Consider the following 15,468-nt stretch of genomic DNA (forward strand, 5'->3'; position numbering starts at 1 on the left):
TGGCATTGATTATTTTAGCAAAACAATTGTTACTTCCGAAGTAGTTCAAGAAATAGTACTAATGCCATAAAAGTAGCTACAGCTTGGTGAAACCAAGTGGACACATTTTCATGTTTCATGACTGAATACCCCGTTAGTTAAATGTGTTGGTACACTGTTCAACAAATCTTTACTATTATTTTTAATCAAAGATGCAAATAAACGTTTCTAGGGTTTTGGCTTTTTTTGTGTGCATAGATTCTGACTCATTTTTCTCTCTTGCGCTACAGGTTTTTATAATAGTTCGAAATAATTAATAAATTTAGTCCTGGAATTAAGACTTATAATCAGCAAAAACAAAACAAATCCAGAAATGTCAACGCTATATATTACAACACATGGAGAAATGTTTTGCTTGAGCTTTTATTTGAGTTGTCAAGTTTTAGTGCACCGAACGTCACGCTTCAAGTTTCCGAACTGCGCAACTGTGCGCTTGGAGCGCTTTTCCGAATGCGCCACCTTCGAATAAGTACCCGGATGTATAGCCGTAGCAGCAGAACTTCGGCAACTGTTCGCGACTTTATTGGACAAGAGGATTTGGCGGGTGTGAACCGGACCCGAGGACTATGAATTAGGAACCATTTTTTCTCACCCCACGGTTAAGTGAAATCTATTGTAAGGTTATCATATGTCCTTTAAACATTGCGCCTTTTGGAAACTGCGTGTTATGCTAAACCTTTAATTTTAAGCTATTATAAACCAACCCCGTATGCTAATGTAGCCGCGTCGCTCCTTGTATGTACAGAGGCTAAATACTTTTAATATTGATGACCTGTCTCCATAGTGCCCAGATAAATAAAAACAACAACAACAAAGGTTTACACTGTTTCTGATAGGTCGCATATACCTGTAGTGCTGATGTAACACAGCCACACACGCACAGCACAATTCAGAGAAAGTTCATGAAAGTTTAATGTTTTTGTACTAAGGCTGACTGTACACATGTTTTTCTCCCCCTTTTCCCCTCCAGATGTTTTGAAGATAAAACTAAATTCCACTGAAGCAAGAAGAATGGCCTCAGAGGTATAACATGTCAATATGTACACTTGCAGTGTTTTCCAAAATTTATTGAGCCAAGGTACATGCTCACATTATCACGAGGCAAAAATACTACAAAATGTACACTAAACCCAGTGTTTCCTTCCTTAACCTACGGGTTCCATTTGATTAATCATCACACTTTGTTTTGTTTTGTTACCACATTGAAATCATGAGAATGCCAGTTGTGTTCCAGCCAACCAAAAATGAATTATACATATTGTAATATTTGTCCATACATGATGAATGCATCACTTCTTATCATCACAAGGGTCGCAGGAAATATTGTCATATGTTCATAAAAAAAGCACAGCAGAAGTGCAATTTATAAAAGCATAAACAGTAATGACAAATCAAACAAATAAAGGATAGTATTGCATTTTAAAGGCTTCAAAAAGAAAATGTGTTGTTTCTAATCCAAAACAATGGCAATGGTATCTATCTGTCTGTCTGTCCTTTTCTAGTCAATGACAGCAATAGAAATGTTTGTATTTGCAGTTGGAGAACGCAATCGCTGAGGCACTCAAGAGCAGAAATGTTACCGCTCTGAGATCATTCCTGCAAAACAACGCCAATGAGGCTCTCAAATGTTCAGCGCAGTTTCTCAACAAATTGGATGATCTTATCATTCGGGTCAGATAATTTGAATACTCTCTTTTGTACTAGATACTGTGGTCTTTGTGTTGGATTGTCGTGAAACCATAGGTATTCTTTTTTTTTTTACTAGAGCTTGAATGAAAAAGATTTCAATGCTGCCTGCGTAGCTTTTACAGTCCTCCATAATTGTGGGAGAAACTTGACATTTCCTAGTGGCAGTAATGGAATTACAGGAATAATAGAGCAAGGCTTCATCCAGAAGATAAGTATATCAACTATAAACAAACACCGTGCCAAAGAATTAGAAGAAGGATAAACACATTTTTTTAATTAAACAGATTTTTGTACACATGTTTCAGTGGTTCATCAAATGTAAGGAAGTGTGGATTCAGCACGGACCGCAGAGGGATAAATCCTTGTCTACACTGTCAGAGGACTTGTTTGACGCTATCACGGTGCGATAGTATCTGAAAAGCTAGTACATTGTACTTTCATATATTCCACTGCATACAATTAAGTAATTGATTGCTTTTGTGACAGATTATCCTTGAAGAATCCAAAGAAGGTATGTTTGTTAATGCCCTTTTCTCCCTCCACATTAACGTTATGTAATAAATGTAACCTGATATCTGATCTATATTCTGATATCACTTTGACGTCGAGAATTACTCTCACACTAGACTGCTGATCATATTGACAACTTTAAATAAGGACAATGTCCCTCAGTGGTGAGTGTCTGTCTCCCAACTTGAAGGTTGTGGATTCAGTCCTCACCCAAGGTGACCATGTTGAAGTGTCCTTGAGCAAGATAGCGAACTCTAATTTGGTTGCATGCCTTCTCCCACTGGTGAAATATCTTAATTTGTTCGTATAGCTGTTGTCCAATGACAATAAAGGCATTCTTCTTCATAATAACCTATTTTCAGGGCATAGAATAAGCAATATGAGAAGAGACGATTATATGATACACTACATTTTAGCAGTTCTGTGGTGAATCCTGAATGACCGTAATAATGCCCCGTATATTTACAGCATTGGTGGGAATCCAATCTTTTCTGTATTCTCTTGGCCATTTGGTGAATGATCCCAGACTTTGCATCGTCATCAGAAAAGAGGTTTGATCTGCCAACTTTGCTGAACATTAAGCTCCTTTGCCTCATTGCATAGTCTTCAATCTAACAATTAATGTGCACACAGGCAGTCTGTGCATTGAACAAAATTCTGAAAGAACTTGCAATGTCGCCTGAGAAAGAAAAGGTCCTGACCTCACAGGACGCCTCAGATATGATGTATGTCACTATAATTTTATAGTTTTTTACAATTGATAAAATACAGTTATTTCATTATGTTCACTTTTCTTTTTTGTCATAATTATACAGGTCAGACCTGGCTGCTCAGATTATGCACTGTGGGGGTAATATTTGTGTTAAACATCATAATCCTGTTTCATTTTTTAAATTATTTATGAACACAGTCAAAACAAAATTGTTTGTGTCAGATTACGATTTCCAGGTTGTTCTGATCGAGGTATTGTTCCGAATGACCACAGCTGACCAGAAAAAGAAGCTGCCCGCCGTCTGGTTCAGAGTAGCTCAAGTAGCCTATGCTTTTGGCCAAATTCAACCTTTGGAGTTTGAAGCGGTAAAGCATTTGCTCTGTCAGTGTTTCCCAACCTTTATTGAGCCAAGACAAAGTATCACAAAAAGTGGATACGCAAATGAATTGGTTTTTTTTAGGAATCGAGTGGTAGAAAATGTAATTGTTCTGCCTTTTTGTTAAACAAAGATGGAATTGATTTCAGGCCAATTAAGTGAATTTGGATGATGTCCCATGGGACACTTGATCTCTCATGACATAGTACAAATCTCCCATGGCACACTGGTTGGAAATCACTATGTCCATCATTGGTATTTAAAGTTTATGGCACTAGTACCTGACATGCATTGTAATGCCACTCTTCATATCAATCTGTCTCATTTTAGGATTGTCGTACATTTCTGAACTTCGTAAATGGATTACAAGGAGACACTCGAAGGTATACACCAAACAGATAAAATGTAACTTTGGCCAAAAAGGGGCAATATGGATAACTGATTAGCACATCTGCCTTACAGCTCTGAGGTAGGGTGTTTGAACTGATTGCGTCATCACGACTTACTGTTTTGGCTGCGTTGTTTCTGTGACTAAAGTCTTTCAGCCATAAGCCAAAAATGTAATTTTGCAGCATTTCTGGATTAAAACTAATTGCAGGAGATAGCGGCTGGGCCAGCCTCCGTACAGTGAAAATCCACATATAATTGATGAATTTAAAACATTTGTTATTCTTTTTATAAATTGAAAAAAAATAATCTGCCCACATGCAAATTTGCGGGTGCTGAACTGCGGGTTCCATGTTGAATAATTACCTTTGCCAGTGAAAATAGATTATTGATAGCTGTGCAACAATAAAGATGTGCTTATTTCACTGATAAATGTCCTCTTTACTGCAGAGTGAAATCTTACCCATGTTTAGAAGTGTTTCTGGGGAATGTCAAGGTCAGTTGCTACGGTTTGTAAAGTATGTCTTGGTTGAGCACATTCTAACAATGCAAAGCAAGTGGTTAAAATAACAAAAAATTGTGTGCTTGATGTTGTGGAATGATAGTTTCTCATGTTTAATGCAATTGGTCTAAACGATAATTACACATGCTGTCAGCTTCTGAAACCCGCTGATGACAAGCCTGACAAATTCTGGATTGACTTCAACCTTGGCAGCCAAAGCATCTCTTTTTATTTCTCATGTGCTGATGAAAAGTCTCAGGTATGTCAAGGTTTTGATCTTAAATGTCTATTTTGTTGTATTTATAATGTATACGTACATCTGAATGATTGGCTATTGGCATCCCGTTGATGTAGACAGGTTATTGGGATTCAATCTGTATCCCTGAGAATGAGATCCACAGCTACAGTGTTACAGGTACATTGCAGACACTTACCGACCAAAGTATTGAGACATCCATCTCTTTGGCTATGAATTAATACATTGGGGCTTAGCCTTGATTCTTGCACTGCATGGTTAAAAAAACAGTAAAACCCCTTTTCGAAAGCAATGTTGAATTGAGATAAAGGGAATCAAGCGCTTTCCTTCCCAAGCACCATTGATCTCTGACTTCATAAATGTTCAAATTCATAGAAATATATTCCTGTTATTCTCATGGCACAATTTTACCAAATACTGTACTGTTTAGTGTACTACAGAATTAACGTCTGACTTTTTTGTGTTAATTTCTTCCAGAAAAAGGAATGAAAAAAATCTTACAGTTACAGCTGTCTGCAGTAATCACGGCAGCTAGTGTCAAAGGATCAAATATCTTCATCAGCTTCTGCTCCACCTTAGACATCCTCCAGACTGTTCGTTGCGTCTATGGACAAGGAAAGATCAAAGTAAAGCAGACATGCACACAGTATTTGTTATTAAGCACTTAAATAGATATGATCTACTTAATTCTTGAATCCCAGTAGTCACACTACCAACTTTTACATTTTGCAACATTGGTGAAAGCAGTTCCTTCCAACACGTACAGATTTTTAAGAACATTTGCGAAATCACTAACATGTCTCCTCCCTTGGCAGAGCACATTGGGAAAGAGGTCTACTGTTAACATGACACTTAACGTTGAGATTGAAGAGGACAAATCCCAGGTAAAGTGCACATTCGATCGGCATCATTTTTTTTAGAATATTAAACAATCACATATCTATAGTCCTTATTTGATATCTAGTAAAATTCATATTTTTAACAGGATTCTTATTTTTTTGAGTTATTGATTATGATAATAGTAAAATGTGTACAAACACACACACATTTGCTTCTCATCAAAGTAGACTTCATAAGACGGAGGCTTGTCCCAACCACAAATTGTATCATTCTTTAGAATGCAAAACAACATGCATTAACATGCTTTGCCTGAATGCCTCTGTCTTTCAACAAGTGTTAGTATCCCATTGAGTTGTTAAAAGTTAGGAGCTGCCTATAGTTGGCACTTTGGCAGAGCCCTCAAGCTTCCAGACCTCTAGTTGAGGAACTTGAAGAAGATACTGCCAGGCGGTACCATGGTGTCATAAGTAACAGTTCATTAAATTCTCGTTTGTGTGTGTGTGTGTGTGTGTGTGTGTGTGTGTGTGTGTGTGTGTGTGTGTGTGTGTGCATGTCCATGTGTACACTACACACACATACTGATACCCTATATCAATTGTCAAACACAACCCTAGAATAGGAGACTGTGCATGTAGTTGTGGATAAAGTGAGTAAAACAGGGAATCAAATAAGGATTTGATCAACTGTCTATGTCTGCCATCTAAGACTGAAATGTGGTGTGTTTTCACTCTCCAGCAGAATTTAGTCCCTGAGACTCAAGCGTCCCATGATGACGATGACAAGAGCACGCTCTCATATCTTGGAATTGAAAAGCCACCATCTTTAGAAGTGACTTTTTGTACTTTACAGAGGTTTTTATTTTAAAATATTTAGAATATTTTGCCAATTTGTGTTTTCCTTTCCAGTTCGCAGCCGATATGATGCTTTCTGGCTTGACCTCCTTAAGCAACGACAGTTCCAAAGGGGGCATACATAAATCAAGTACGTGACACTAGAATGGGGCGGCCAACTTGATGAGCATCAAGAGCCTTTCAAACAACCACATAATTGTACAGAGCCACACTGCAATGTCTAACAATTTGTTGAGTAAAGAGAGACTAGAATTTTAGACTACCTACAATCAGGTCAAACTAGTTGCGCTAGTTACGTAACATGATTTGGGTGGATGTAAACTAGTGCATGTCATTGCATTTCATTGATAAATATGACAACAGTCGGACAATACCTCTGAATCATTGTAGAAATCAATTCATTGAACCAATTATTATAAAAATCAACTTAAAATTTTAACTACACCACCCTGACCGCACGGCACAACTATGCGTTGGGGATGTCAAACACGAACATAAGATTGCAGGTGCAAGGCGGTCTTCAAATACCCATGCCGCATCAGCTACAAGGGGAAAACTTGAAGTTTACCTGTATAAACACACTTTGCATGAGTCCTAGTGAGTCAATTTCTGCTTCCCCATTGTCAAGGACTTTAATGGGAATGTGGTAGTCGTCTGCATTCCACCCCCTAATGGCACAAATGCTCTCTTCCACCTGTGGACTCTAGGAAAATACCAAAAGAAAGAAAACTACACTCATGCCAACAGTTAGATTGCGCTTTGCGTTAAACTTGCACTGTGCTTGAAAATAAGGCCCTTAGTCTTAAAGGGTGTTGTTTGTTATTTGATCATATCAGTAAGTAATACTATTTCTGTATGTTAGACATTTCAGCAGAGAATAAAGGGAAACCATCTCTGGAGATGTTTTGTGCTTCTGATAGAAAGAAGAATGCTAACCTCGCAAAACAAAAGACCACGGATGAAATCTCCAAATGTGTCCGGACAAAGCAGGTATGGTTTTGCTAGATACTATGTGTATATTGTATATTTGTATATTTATTATGTATATGACTTCTGAGTGGTCATAGAACAAAAGAAAATACTCTTGATACTGTATAGTTAACCTTTGAGTGGGGAAAACAAACCCAAATTGTCCTAATGAGTCATGCTTTTGTATCTACGGCATGTGACACATCACAGTTCTTTTACATGTACAACTGAACCAATTTCCTTCAACCATGTGTATTTTTCAGTGAGGGTTTGACCTTTCTTCACATCATGTTTCAATAATGAAAGTTGCATTTACTCAAACATGTTTTTATATGTACATCATGTCAAATGCAACTGGCCAAGGCTGCTGGGCAAATAGTAAAAAAGAAAAAAAAATCACAAATGATTTTGCAATTGCAACACTAAGGAGAAAAGAAAATGTCACATTGATTATTGTTTAATGTTTAACATTACACCTTGTTTGTAAAAAAATAACACATTGAAGAAATGTGATACTAATCAAACGTAATTATAACTACAGTAAAGGGTAATACTGGGTAACTGGTAATACTTTACCTCCTCCTATGAGTCCCTGTTGTTTTTCTTTTTTTTTTTTTTTCTTTTTTAATGGCACAAATAAGTTGCAAATTCCATAACGTGGCGCAACATTTGCTTTACCGAATGATCTGTATACATTCCATAACTGGTTACATGCAAAAGCTGAAAAGCTGTGCATTTTAAATCGCACAAATTTGCGTGAGCAGTGTTTCTCTGTAATGAAAATTAACAAATTATCGCATGGAGTATCCTCACTGAAAAACACCTGCAGTTCATTCTGAGAATCTACAACTCAGAACGTTACCCAAAAATAACAGCAACGTTCATATTTCGAATTGGTCTGTTCAATAAATGCTCTGTTTAGCTTGGAACCTTAAGTATGCTTTGAATTAGGTCCCCCCCTTGTGCTATTGAGTTTGACACCTATGTGATATTTTTTACTTGCTCGTCCTATAGAGCATACCAGTATTCAGAGAACCAGAAAGAATGCAAACAGGACAGGATATAGACCAGTTTCAGGGTAGGTATTTGCCACGCAACTCGGTTCCAAAAACAGTGTTTTATGTATGAAAGAATCACTTTGTCACTTCCAGATAATTCTTTTGTGCCTGACACCCAGCCTTTAATTGAGAGAAACACGTAAGGACAGCAATATATCTCCATAGCTCACTGCATAGTATGTCTGTCATCATGTCGGATAATTCTTCTGTGCTCACCTTGAAGGTGTCAAAGGAACAAACCGTCAATTTCGGAAATACCCAAAAGGCCGCCACAAAAACAACAACTTCTGCCAAATTCTGGTAAGCAATATGCACACATAGTATCATTCCTGACCGTAGCAATGTGACAAGTGGCTGCCATTTTTGGAAAATCTTGTCACTTTGCTACTGAATGTTGTTAAGTGTATTGACCCACAAAATATTTGTTTTCATGATGTTTAAATAGCAACCTTGTGATCTTTGTAGGACAACCTTCAAATGTTGCAAAGAACCAAGAGCGCCTACAATCTGCCCAGACAGTTGCAGGTTTGAGTAAGCCAAAGCACCTCAACGGCAAACATACTCAGCACCCGCAACAGGCCATCAGAGAGAAAAAGTCACAATTTGCGACAAAAGGAAGTGCCACAGCCACGTCATTTATGATGTCTAATGAAAAGCGCTCGAAAGAAAAATCTCCTGGGTACACAGATGATTTTGAGCTTCACCTTCCTAAAGAGCTCGAGGCCCAGGGCAAACGACTTGACAAAACCATTGATAGAGGCAAGCAATCATTGGTGAGAACTTCAACTGAGGCATCTAAAACCAACCAGGAAAAAACTTCAAATGATAAGGTATTATGTGTTTGTTTTATGTTTTTGATTACAGAAAATCTGTATTGCACTTTTTATGCTCAGTGATGTATCTGCAGAATCTTTGCTAAATACCCTAAACACGACCACTTGTTGGTTTAAAAGGCACATATTCAGTTCACATGTGTTGGTATTGAAAGTTAGAATATATTTCAGTTGGGTGGACTACACAGCAATATTATGACTAGACATTGTCTGGGTTCACGTTTTTCACCATCAAGATCAACTGTTTCAGACAAATGAAAGCTTCTGATATCATGATACTTCGTGTTTTACTCAGAGAGCTACAGGGGTTGTAGGCAACATGGTGAAACATATCTCTAGCTATTATTCTAAGAACAACAACAAAAATGGCAGTGGACCTCAATGCTGGATTCCACCTAATATCAGCAGGTACACACACTATTGTATTAATGGGTATTGTTCTGCAAGAATTTAACATAGACCAGATATATTCCTTTTTAACCCTTTTTTTGACCTTCAGCTTACTTTCCACCAGTGAAGTAAGTAACCTCTACCTTTATTATTTACTCACTGAGGGGAGCCTTGATGTTGAGTTGCTAAAGTTTATTTTTATTTGCGATAGAAAAATGCACAAGCAAAAGATGTAACCAAATTCCACAGTAAGATCACATCAAATTCTGCACATAAAAGGTGATAACATTCAACAGAAAGAGTTGGCATTTTGGATTCCGATTTTAATACTTTTCTCTGTTGCACAGCAAAGATGTTTTTGAATTTGGCGTTGATGAGCCATTCAGCATCGGGGTAAATATTGTGCTTTTGTAGCTAGTGATATTTGAATCCAACATTGTAACCACATTATTTTTGTTTAGGGCAAGACGCTCCTTGGCAAATCTCCCACATCAAGCAAGTATGTCTAACTGTTGGCGAAATTTGGTCTGATGGTCTACCATATGATTCATGAAATGAACAGAGAATACTTTGTATTAAGATTCATCTTATTTCATGATATATTTGTTGATTGGCAGAGGTATCCGTGACTCTTCAGTGTACTTTCCCACAACCAGATCAAGACAGCTAGCCACAAAAGTATGTTTCTATTTTTTTGACATGTGGTAATTCAGTGGTTTTGGTTATGTTGAATAAAAACCGCAACTCATTGGTATGAATATGACCTGTACATTTTAGGAAAAGCGGGATGGAAAGAAGCCTCTGTTCAGCAGAGACGATATCAATTCCCCAGATGTCAGCAGGCTGAAAGAGTCAAGCAAGAAAACCAAACTTAAAACGACATATGCCCAAAATGAACCAGTCACTTCAAAAAGATTTCAGCCTCATAATTCAAGTAAAACATTTGTCTTGGTCCAAATCATATATTAAAATGTTGACAAAGTGGTTATTGAAATAAGAATGCTGTTAAAATGGTTAATTAGCATATCTCTATACAGCTCGCCCCCCAATTTCTGCCAGGGTAGCTAAATCCCCAGTCGTACCCGAAAGCATTCCAAAACCTGGAAAAAGAAATTCAAGACTCAACAAGGTAAGGAAGTGTTCAGAGATACTGTGCTCATGGTACCTTACTCCAGTCAGCCACAATGTGTTGTTATTCACTAAAATAATATTCATTTGTAGAAGCCAATGGAATTTCAGAAGGATATTACAGAGCCTGATAGTCCCTTCAATGTCAACAAAAGACCCAGGCGAAGTGCAACCGTAGCAAAGAGCTATAAAGAGCCAGACACAGATGTGAGCCTGTCAGAATCAGAGCAGCTTCAAGTAACCAAGGCAAGGGCCTTTCGGAAGTCATGTCACTTCTTTGTTAGTAAAAGCATTACATCGCCAAGCCTCTCATTTTTTACTGATATTCTGATTCCGTAATTATCTCACCAGCCAACATCTCGTGATGAAAGGCAACATTACATCTCTACTGTTCTATCTGCCAGCAGGCATGTAAAAGTATTCAACCAAACAAATCCAGTGCCACAAAGGTTCATGCCCAACAACAGAAATCAAAGTGTCCTCGTCCTGTCCGCAAGACCGCTCCTTCCTCCATCAAGAAAATGCGACGTAAGTAATTTAAGTACTGTTCAGGAGAGATGTCTTGAAATGAGCTACATTCTTTATTTTATACACTTTATGCATGTCCTCAGATTGGACAGTCTTGTCAGTGTGCACTGCAGCTGTGCTGTATAATAAATCATATAATAAAACTGAAAAATCTGATTAGCCACAGGAAATTCAGATTTAACAAGGGGCTCGTAATTTTTTTTACACTGGGTCATTTAGAAGGGAGCAAATACTTGTTCATGGCACTATTAATGTTAATAGCCTGACAGTACCAAGAAAACACAGAATTGATGAATTAAAAGTTGAAAGAATACGAATGTTAATCCGCCCAGAAATTTCAACAATAAATAGTAATGTCCTTTGCTAATCAAATCCTAATGATTGATATTAAGTATTGATTGAGTGTATGTATTTAATTTACATATTGTCTATCGCTGCCAGCAATTTGATAATGTACTTATTTTGGACCTTTACAGTCCATGAACCATCCACCCAGTCCCCACAGTTGGACTTCTCACCTCCCGTCAGACCGCCACCGGGTTTCTCACCAAAGAAGGTAAAACAACGTCTCTGGGTACTAATTATTTACTAGTATTGCCTCATCATTGTTGTCGGTTCAAGTCTGCGAAACAACAATGAAACACAGAATCCCCTTTCCAATGACTTCATGGCAGTTGTGTGGAATTTGTCCGCTTTGAGATGTACATGAAGCTGACACATGACAGTCATGGATGTCATGTGGGAGTGCTCCTGACAAAATGTGAAAAAGAAATCTGAAAATGAAGTTATGTTAGTTGGCACTGAAGTCACTGCACACCCTGCACTGATTGGCCGGTTGATCTAATTCCTAAACAGTGACCCTAGAGGCAGAATTTCAGTGTCGTACGTTTTGTCAAGGGGCATTGTAAAAACTATTCTCTACGTTACTCTTGATGTCACTAACCATGCAGTACTCTCTGTCTGTTATTTTGACATTGTGTTCTTTCCTTTGTTTGTAGAAAAGTGTGATCCAACCGTCTTCACTTCCACTGTCGTTTTCTCCCTTTTTAACACCCATAAATGTTTCCCCGATCTCTGCTTCGCCCCATTCCTATTTTCCCGGAGCCACCACGAATCCTGACCTGAATTGCAGCTTCAGTCAGGAATCTTCAATATCTCAGGTTTCCCTCAATCTGTCATTTACCATTGGAGTTCAGCAAAGGGCAATTGCCTTACAGGCTTTTAGTCCGGAAACAGAGGTTAGGTTCTTGTGTTTCTTTTGTGGAGAAATAGTTACTCTGGAATAATAGCCACTCTCAAATACGAACGACTGCATCATGTTTTGTCCTGACAGAAAACGGCACATTCAAATGAAGATTCTTCTGATACTCTCGCCTCAGGTAAACTTTGATTCAACCAATATCCTTGCTGCATCCCCATCTAACCACAAAGCAACAATGTCTCAAGCACGTGACGATGATTAATATTGAGCTATTGTAAAGGATTCTGAAACAATAAGAGGAAATATCTGACCCATGTTAAAAATTGCTTTGTGACATTGTAATGACAGGACCCACTCGAAAGCGCCGCAACTCCTTGTCCACTAACGCTGAGGAAAAAGAGAGACAAAAAAGGAAGTGCACCTCTGGCTTGAAACATCATGTCTTATTCAACTCCTGTAAGAAAAAAAATATTGCATTATTATTAAACGCACATTTTGCATTAATTGCGCTTAAGTTATCTCAATACAGTGATCCCTTGCTATTTCACGATTCGTCTTTCGCTGTCTCAGTGCATGGCGGGCTTTTAAGAATATGAAATATTGTAGATATTTCAGTGCATCGCTTGCAGTGCAGTGGTTTCAGTGCACACTTCTTTTGAAGCGTGGCAGCGTCTGCCCATTTGACTTTACAGCACACTATTGGGCATTAGAGGGGACGAGACCAATGGCGACATGTTGATCTGTATTCCTGCCACTGATTGGCTTAGAGTTGCAAGAACAGTTCTAACCATGCTTTATCTCTGCCTCCCGCAGTCGTGATACGTAATCCGCTCATCCACCTCGTTCACGTCAGCAGAATCAGTCAATAAATCAAGTCAATACAATTATAAAAGTCAGATATTGTAAAATATTGTCTCCACATCGCGGATTTTCACTTATCTTGGAACCAATTATCAGCAATAAACGAGGGATCACTGTAATTCCACCTTTTGCTATTATAAAATACAATACATGACAACTTTATTTATAGAGCACATTTCTCAACAGCAGCAGCTGTAACAGAACAATGATGATAATAATACGACATTAAACTAATGGTACTGTTTAGCAAAGTTAGGCAAGATAAACCATGCCACCTTTGTGAATGAGATGAAAACTATTAAAAGAAGTCATAAAATAGATGAAAAATACATTCCATGGACCTGTGGACTTTGCTTTCAATTATAGTTGCTGAGAAGAGGATTGAAGGTGAGGTGAGCCATGGACAGACCACCTTCTCAATGATGATGAATCACTGGGACGCAGATGGGGGAAATGGAGAGATGGATCTGGACGACTTAGAGTTTGAGGATGTTGGAGTTAACCTGAGTAATCTGTCTCCACAACTCAAATCTAAGATGAAGGCAAAGTTACAGGTGGAAAATATATTAATGTACTGGATATTATCGCCAAATATTTTACCGTACAGTAAATTTGATCACATACAAATCACGATGGTTTTAAATGACTTAACTTTATCATGTTTTTAGAAGAAGAACTACATCAAGTTAATGGAAGGTTATTACAATGAGACGATGAAGACTGTCGAGCAACACATCTTCTCTCTCACCAAGCAGCTTAACAAACATAGGTCAGTCAGTATTTACTATATTGCCAACAAAACATTTTGAAAGGGCATAATTTAATATTGTCTTCCGCTATGGCTTCTGAAGGCCTCAATCATTGTTTCCCCTTGATAGATTTTTCTCTCCTTTTTTAATAAATGTTTAAACTGTGGGTACGTTTTCCTCCCATACTGTACAGGACTAATAAGTTTGCAGATGTCAAGAATGTCCTTCTGAAAGAGCTCCACAATCTGGAGCAGGGGAAGGCTGTCCTGAATAGCATGGATAAAGACCTGAATGTAATGTACACTTGCTCTCTCTCTCTCTCTCTCTCTCTCTCTCTCTCTCTCTCTCTCTCTCTCTCTCTCTCTCTCTCTCTCTCTCTCTCTCTCTCATCTCAAGGCGCACACGCTCACATGCACATCTACGAACATGTGCACGCACACAGACAAAAACACAAATTTTACATAGTCACTTGAAATATGAGTGTATGGTTTGTTGTGACTTCACCAGTGAGTGATCAGTGTCTGGCCTCTTTGTTACAGATATGCTCGGAAAAACACAAGACTTTCTTCCAATCATATCGTGAGCAGGGAACCAAGAGGTAAAGTTAGCACTCTGTGGAGAATGATTTCAAGAACATGACTGAAAATTGCTGTCTGTTTGTGTGTATGTGTTGGGAGATCGAATTTGGAGTAACATTAGTGACTTTAATTTAATCCCACTTGAAACATGAAGTGGACATTTATGGTGATAGTTTGCTTTTTTTTTTCTTCTTTCATTTAGCATAGAGGTCCTGAAGAGAACCCTGGGAGAGTTGCGCTCAAACCTTGAGTGCGAGGAGCCGTTCTTCACATCTCAGGTCTGAAGTGGCTTTTAATATAAAATGTTAGCTTGTGTTTCTCATTATTTACGCGCCGAATGATACCAACAATTTGATCGTCTAGTTGTCTCATGGGTTCCTCCACACCTTCTGATAGCCTTTCACTGTTTGCAGATGGCTCATTTGAAAAAAGACATGAGATCAATCCAAGAACGACTCCTCAGCACAATGGTCAGTGTACATAGTGCGAATCAGTTTCACACCCAATGGGTTTTGTCTCATATGTCAAGTGTGATTGACCTTGTCTGCACACAAGCATTTTTCGCTTGAGATAAATTTTTGTGTTTACACATAAAAGGTCTTCAAAAAGTGCTCATTATTCTGCTTGTGTGTATTTTTGCAGCACAAGGACGCCCTGGAAAGTTTGAGGAAAGGATTGCGCGCCTGGATCCTTGATTGAAGTTGAAGTTTGAATTGCTGGATAAGTTATGCTAAGTTAGTGTAAATATTACATCAAGTCATAAGTGTAAGTTAAGTTATACTGTTAATGTTTGGTATTTTTTTAACAGCAGTTACACTACTACTGTTAAGCAAATATATAGAAGTGTTATGGGCAAGTTATGTTTCTGTCTCCCTGACCCTTGTGAATTTTACTTTTTAAATCTAACATTTGCTAGACTTTCATGGTGTGTACTCATTTTTGCAACATTAAATTAATGTGATATAAAACCATTTTTGTGTGTGGAAATTGACACATCATTCGCAATCCATT

The 15,468-nt window shown here is 38.1% G+C and overlaps 1 protein-coding gene across 8 annotated transcripts; it reads left to right on the forward strand.

The window, feature by feature from the left end:
• The first annotated feature begins 82 nt into the window (after window positions 1-82).
• Window positions 83-15,421, forward strand: sycp2 (synaptonemal complex protein 2). Of its 8 annotated transcripts, none has more exons than XM_085914919.1 (44): window positions 83-1,062; window positions 1,576-1,710; window positions 1,805-1,936; window positions 2,025-2,129; window positions 2,215-2,239; window positions 2,707-2,789; window positions 2,872-2,963; window positions 3,054-3,088; window positions 3,173-3,315; window positions 3,657-3,709; window positions 4,164-4,209; window positions 4,370-4,474; window positions 4,570-4,630; window positions 4,949-5,097; window positions 5,287-5,355; window positions 6,047-6,139; window positions 6,217-6,292; window positions 7,025-7,152; window positions 8,146-8,209; window positions 8,283-8,328; window positions 8,413-8,489; window positions 8,655-9,019; window positions 9,318-9,430; window positions 9,522-9,540; window positions 9,624-9,691; window positions 9,760-9,805; window positions 9,874-9,911; window positions 10,030-10,090; window positions 10,190-10,346; window positions 10,450-10,541; window positions 10,634-10,786; window positions 10,948-11,068; window positions 11,545-11,624; window positions 12,067-12,306; window positions 12,402-12,447; window positions 12,618-12,725; window positions 13,497-13,517; window positions 13,575-13,684; window positions 13,799-13,899; window positions 14,073-14,172; window positions 14,419-14,477; window positions 14,660-14,735; window positions 14,871-14,927; window positions 15,100-15,421. In XM_085914919.1, exons 1-44 carry the CDS (start codon window positions 982-984, stop codon window positions 15,154-15,156), a joined length of 4,086 nt encoding a protein of 1,361 aa, XP_085771045.1. In that variant the 5' UTR covers window positions 83-981; the 3' UTR covers window positions 15,157-15,421. The 8 variants fall into 8 exon arrangements, with proteins under 8 accessions (XP_085771045.1, XP_085771053.1, XP_085771071.1 ...); XM_085914927.1 differs by having other exon boundaries at window positions 13,802-13,899; XM_085914945.1 differs by having other exon boundaries at window positions 83-654; window positions 1,010-1,062; window positions 13,497-13,684.
• The last annotated feature ends 47 nt before the right edge of the window (window positions 15,422-15,468 follow it).

The sequence above is a fragment of the Syngnathus leptorhynchus genome, chromosome 1 (assembly GCF_054491065.1).
Source record: "Syngnathus leptorhynchus isolate UIUO chromosome 1, UIUO_Slep, whole genome shotgun sequence".
In the NCBI taxonomy this organism is placed as follows: Eukaryota; Metazoa; Chordata; class Actinopteri; order Syngnathiformes; family Syngnathidae; genus Syngnathus; species Syngnathus leptorhynchus.